At 28.3% G+C, this 4,549-nt stretch overlaps 1 protein-coding gene across 1 annotated transcript; it reads left to right on the top strand.

Annotated features, from left to right (window-relative positions):
• Positions 1 to 470: 470 nt before the first annotated feature.
• On the top strand, positions 471 to 4,139 carry LOC112596565 (ATP-dependent DNA helicase Q5-like). The gene is made up of 5 exons (XM_025342322.1): positions 471 to 2,375; positions 3,268 to 3,392; positions 3,454 to 3,630; positions 3,713 to 3,889; positions 3,956 to 4,139. Exons 1-5 carry the CDS (start codon positions 2,225 to 2,227, stop codon positions 4,079 to 4,081), a joined length of 756 nt encoding a protein of 251 aa, XP_025198107.1. The 5' UTR covers positions 471 to 2,224; the 3' UTR covers positions 4,082 to 4,139.
• The last annotated feature ends 410 nt before the right edge of the window (positions 4,140 to 4,549 follow it).

The raw sequence follows: 4,549 nt of genomic DNA, 5'->3' as shown, positions 1-4,549 counted from the left end.
ATTTATGACTTTATGAGCAAAAATAATTATTTGTTTAAAGCCTAATTTGGGAGAGCTGTCTACATACATTAAAAAATATACAAATAATATATAACGGCTATTTTAATAATGTTCAAATGAATAATAATAGGTCATATCAAATCGTTTCATAGATCAATTATATTGGCATAATTAAATTTTAAAAGTAATGGTGGTTTTAATTTTTACTACAGCTATTTTATGGTAATTTATGTACAATTACCTTTTGAGTTATAGCAATATTTTTAACAATTTTCATGATATAAAAATTTTAAGAATGCTAAATCAATCAACAATACTTATAATTTTCTTATAGAAAAATTATAAAACACTTATTTTTATATTCATAAAGGTTCATGAATAAAATTGTAAAAAAATATTTACAAATTACTCAGAATAATAATTGTCGTGAATTCGTGAAAATAAGTATTTTATGCGTAAGTTATTTAAAACGTATAAAACGCATAGGAATTATTAAATAAATATCAACTGAGCTACGAAGTACAATAATGTTAAAACGTGTCCAGCAGTAACACAGGGGGATGAAAATATTTGTATCTTACCAAAGACACAATGAAGGCTGGCTACGGTACGGTGACCAATACACTGATTTTGTTTGAAAGACACTCATGTAGCTATATAATAAAATATGTTAGTATACTGTAACGCAATCACCACGGGTGATCCTCTTTTTGCTAACAAAAGAAAGGCATAATAGCGAAGAAACTAAATGTGGTTTGTACATATGGAATATTTTCAATAGATACTTATTTCTCAGAATCCTCAGAAAATAAACGAATACCCTAACATAACGAACTAAATAATATACTGTATATTTTATAAATGATGTGATCAACGATGTATTATTTATACACATAAGTAATAATAATCATATGGGGAAGACTCAACTTTCTCCCTAAGTCTTCCAAGTTTCCAATAAACATCTTTTTTTGTTGTAAATTACGTTCTAATATTATTTGTATGGAAGATAGTAATAAGTTAGAGTGTCGAATGCAAATATACTTCAAGAGGGCAGGGAAAATGCCTCGGTTAAATTTGAAATTTTAATTTCCCTCCCCTGACAAACACAACTATCGACAAAATTCATTTATTCATACAATATTCGTCATCATTACCTAGAACTTGTTTAATTGTGTTCAATAAAATATAATTCATTATTATCATTGTCTTAATAACATACTATTTACCTCCACCCATTCATCAGAAAAATATCTAGGTACAAAACTGGTTACGTCCCGAGTATTTTTATCAATAAAATTTAATAAAATAATCTTAAGACACAGTTTAATATACGTAAAGAACGAAGCCGTAACTAAAGTCATAATGGTATGGGTAATGCTGCAGTGGATACTGAATACCTCATGATATGGAAATCTTCCATTGTTCAATGTATATCGTCTATATTAGTCTATACCACAGCTCACAATGTGTATGTTAAGTTGGCACTACGCGAATTTAATCGAATGACTCTTGTCGGATAACTTGGTTGACCGGGAAAAATGTAAATGTAAATGTGTGTTATGAACAAATGTCATATAGTGCTCTAGAACCGTTTTCAAAAGCTTTCAACTTAGATGTGGTGCTATTGAGAAGTTGGGGCAGCACATGGTATTTACCAGGTAGGTAACTCGCGTGTTACAAGTCCTCATCACCAATTCGGCAATCGTAATACCTAACCTGTTAAAGACATATTTTTAAGTAATATTATGGTAATTTGCTAGTAAGTGTAATAAGTGCCAACTACACGTACGCGGGTACAACATATTCGGGCTAAAATCGAAAAAAGACGAGTGTTCCCGAAATACCGGTTACACAGTGGCCCCTACTCTACTATTACTATTACACTATACGGCGCAGAGTGGAGTGGGAAGACGATAGTCGTCAAGACGCAGCGCAACACCTCGTTTGCGGCTCAGTGCTTCACAGACACACCCGGGAATTAGTTGTATTCGCCAGTCTGATCCGATACCGTTTAATGTTCTACTCGCACAGGCGTCCGGCACATATGTATTAAAATTCACAAATCCGTTGTTATCATCGTTACCGTTTTGATATTTGAATTTCAGTACGTTACATTACTAACATTTGTTATCATCTATTACAAACCGTTGTTTTATTGTTTTTTTTCACAAACCGCGATTTTTTCTTTGTGTTTGGTATAATATATTTAAATATCAAGTTCAAGATGGTGCTGAATAGTCCGGAATTATATAATAACAATATTCCACTTACTGTCCCGGAAGACTCTGTGCTGAACTCCTTGATGTACGATTTTTTCAGCTACAGGTATTTCAAAAACAAAGAGCAGAGAAGAATGATAATTCGTATGTTAAAAAGTAAGTGCAACATATTATTATATAGTAATGTACCGCTAGATTTCGATTATATTTTATAATTTTTGGCACATAGATTAATTTCCTTATATTAATTAATTACCATTCTCTTATAAAATGTCATGTATAAACAATAGACCTCCGTGATAACCATACACAAACAATAGATATTAGATTGGTCCCCGAAACTTTTTCCTTTGTTATAAGTATTTATTTATTAAACATTTATATTTCTAGCCATTACAACATATGCTTGGGTATTATTATAGTATATTAATACCTATATTTTGTCATATTTTCAGAATAATACATTAAAAAAACTTAAATTAAGTCCTCATCACTATGTGTCACTAATTAACAGAATATCGGCAGAGATGTATTTTTAATATGTAATAATTTAACAATAATGATTCTTTACACTTGTTATTAAGTCTGAACCATGCATAGTCATAAAACCAACTTAGGCGTTTAGTAGATAAATGAATTGTTTGTAACATAGAATAAGGTTTTAGGGAAAATCTCAATATATTTATTGTTCAGGGTAGGTATAATATGTAAAATATTTAACAAATTTACCCAAAGTTGCAAATTCTAATTATTTTTATTATTTATTAATTAAATATGATAATTAAAAATATGCTACTACTTATGGAAAGATCCACTCTGTGTTTCACACTTAGGAATTGGTTAATTAATTAAATTAAAATGCATAATATAACAAAAAATTAAAATGTTCAAAATGTATCAAGAGGAGGAAAAATTGGTGAGGTATCTATATTATTATTGGTAATTAATAATTTCTATTTATGGTCTTAACATTTACTGTTACTATGATAAGTACATAATCGTGTGTGTGTAATGTGTATATTATTTAATTTATTATTATGTTTTTAAGGAGATTCGGACATAATATTGTCGTTGCCGAAGAACTGTGGAAGAACAATGTGTTTTCAACTCCCTATGCTTATCACCGAGCGGAAGGTATCCATCGTTTTTGTTGGTCTCAAGTCACGGATTGAAGTAATGCATTTTTTATGAAAAATAAATTTTACGAATATTTAGTAAAATTGTATTCTTGTAGGGGCAAATGAACCGGTTGAGAAGAGGAAATCATTGTGTAGAATTTATAGATTCAAGTACAAATGCACGTGGTTGGACTCGTATAGTTAATAAGATACAAAGATATTGTAGAATGTTAAGTGGGAAAAATATAGTGCTTTATATGACACCAGATATAGCGCAAACCGTACTATTTCAGGTTAGTTAATTTTATTAAATCGTCTATAGTTTCTATTATTATTTTATAATGTATTTGTAAATGATTTTTTTTTTTTTTACAGAAATTTGTACATTATCTTGTTAATCAAAATCAATTGGGATATTTAGTGGTAGATGAGTCGTACCATGAAGATTATTGGTTTCTAAATAGTGCAAGAGAATATCGTGGATTAAGAAAACTTAAAAAGAAATATGAAAATATTCCTTGGATTGTTGCTATTTCGAATGGCAATACTAATGTAAATATTAAAAGAATATCTTTAAAAGTTTTAAGAATTTTAAATAATTTGTTATTTTTTGATTAGGTTATTGCACGCATTAAAACCACACTATGTCTTGGGGCTCGTAGAAACGGATTGCCTAGAGATGAAATACCATGTTTTGGTCTCTTTAATTATACTTTAGTATTCCGTGGATTTAGACAATTTTGATTAGAAAGGACAAAAACTAATAATTAATAATTTTCATCAAGTACAAAGCTATTTTTATTTTAAAGTCTATATTTTCAATGTTTTGAGAAGAATACTGAACTAAAAATATTGTACATTTTTTTTTTTAATATACAAACAAAATTTATAAATTGTATTCAAAATATCTTTTACATAAATATAACAAAATGTTTCATTTATTTGAATTATATTTACGTATAGTTTTTATTGATATTGTAAATTTATGAAAAATTATCGTATTTGTAATTAGTCTGTTCTACAGTCAAGAAAACAATATGTTATTGTAATTTTTCATTATTTGCTTATTACTTTTAAGCGGGTTAATAAGTATTAATACAATAAAAAATATTGTTTAACTAAAGCTTTTTTTTTCAGGTTTTATAATCCAATCACACTTTAAATTGAATATTAAAATATTTGCTAATCTAATTAACAAATTCTGATAAATTA

This window comes from Melanaphis sacchari, unplaced genomic scaffold, assembly GCF_002803265.2.
Source record: "Melanaphis sacchari strain LSU unplaced genomic scaffold, SCAv2.0 Contig32_pilon_pilon, whole genome shotgun sequence".
Lineage (NCBI taxonomy): Eukaryota > Metazoa > Arthropoda > Insecta > Hemiptera > Aphididae > Melanaphis > Melanaphis sacchari.
The sequence above is the reverse complement of the archived record's forward strand: the minus strand, read 5'-3'. Positions and strand labels throughout refer to the sequence as shown.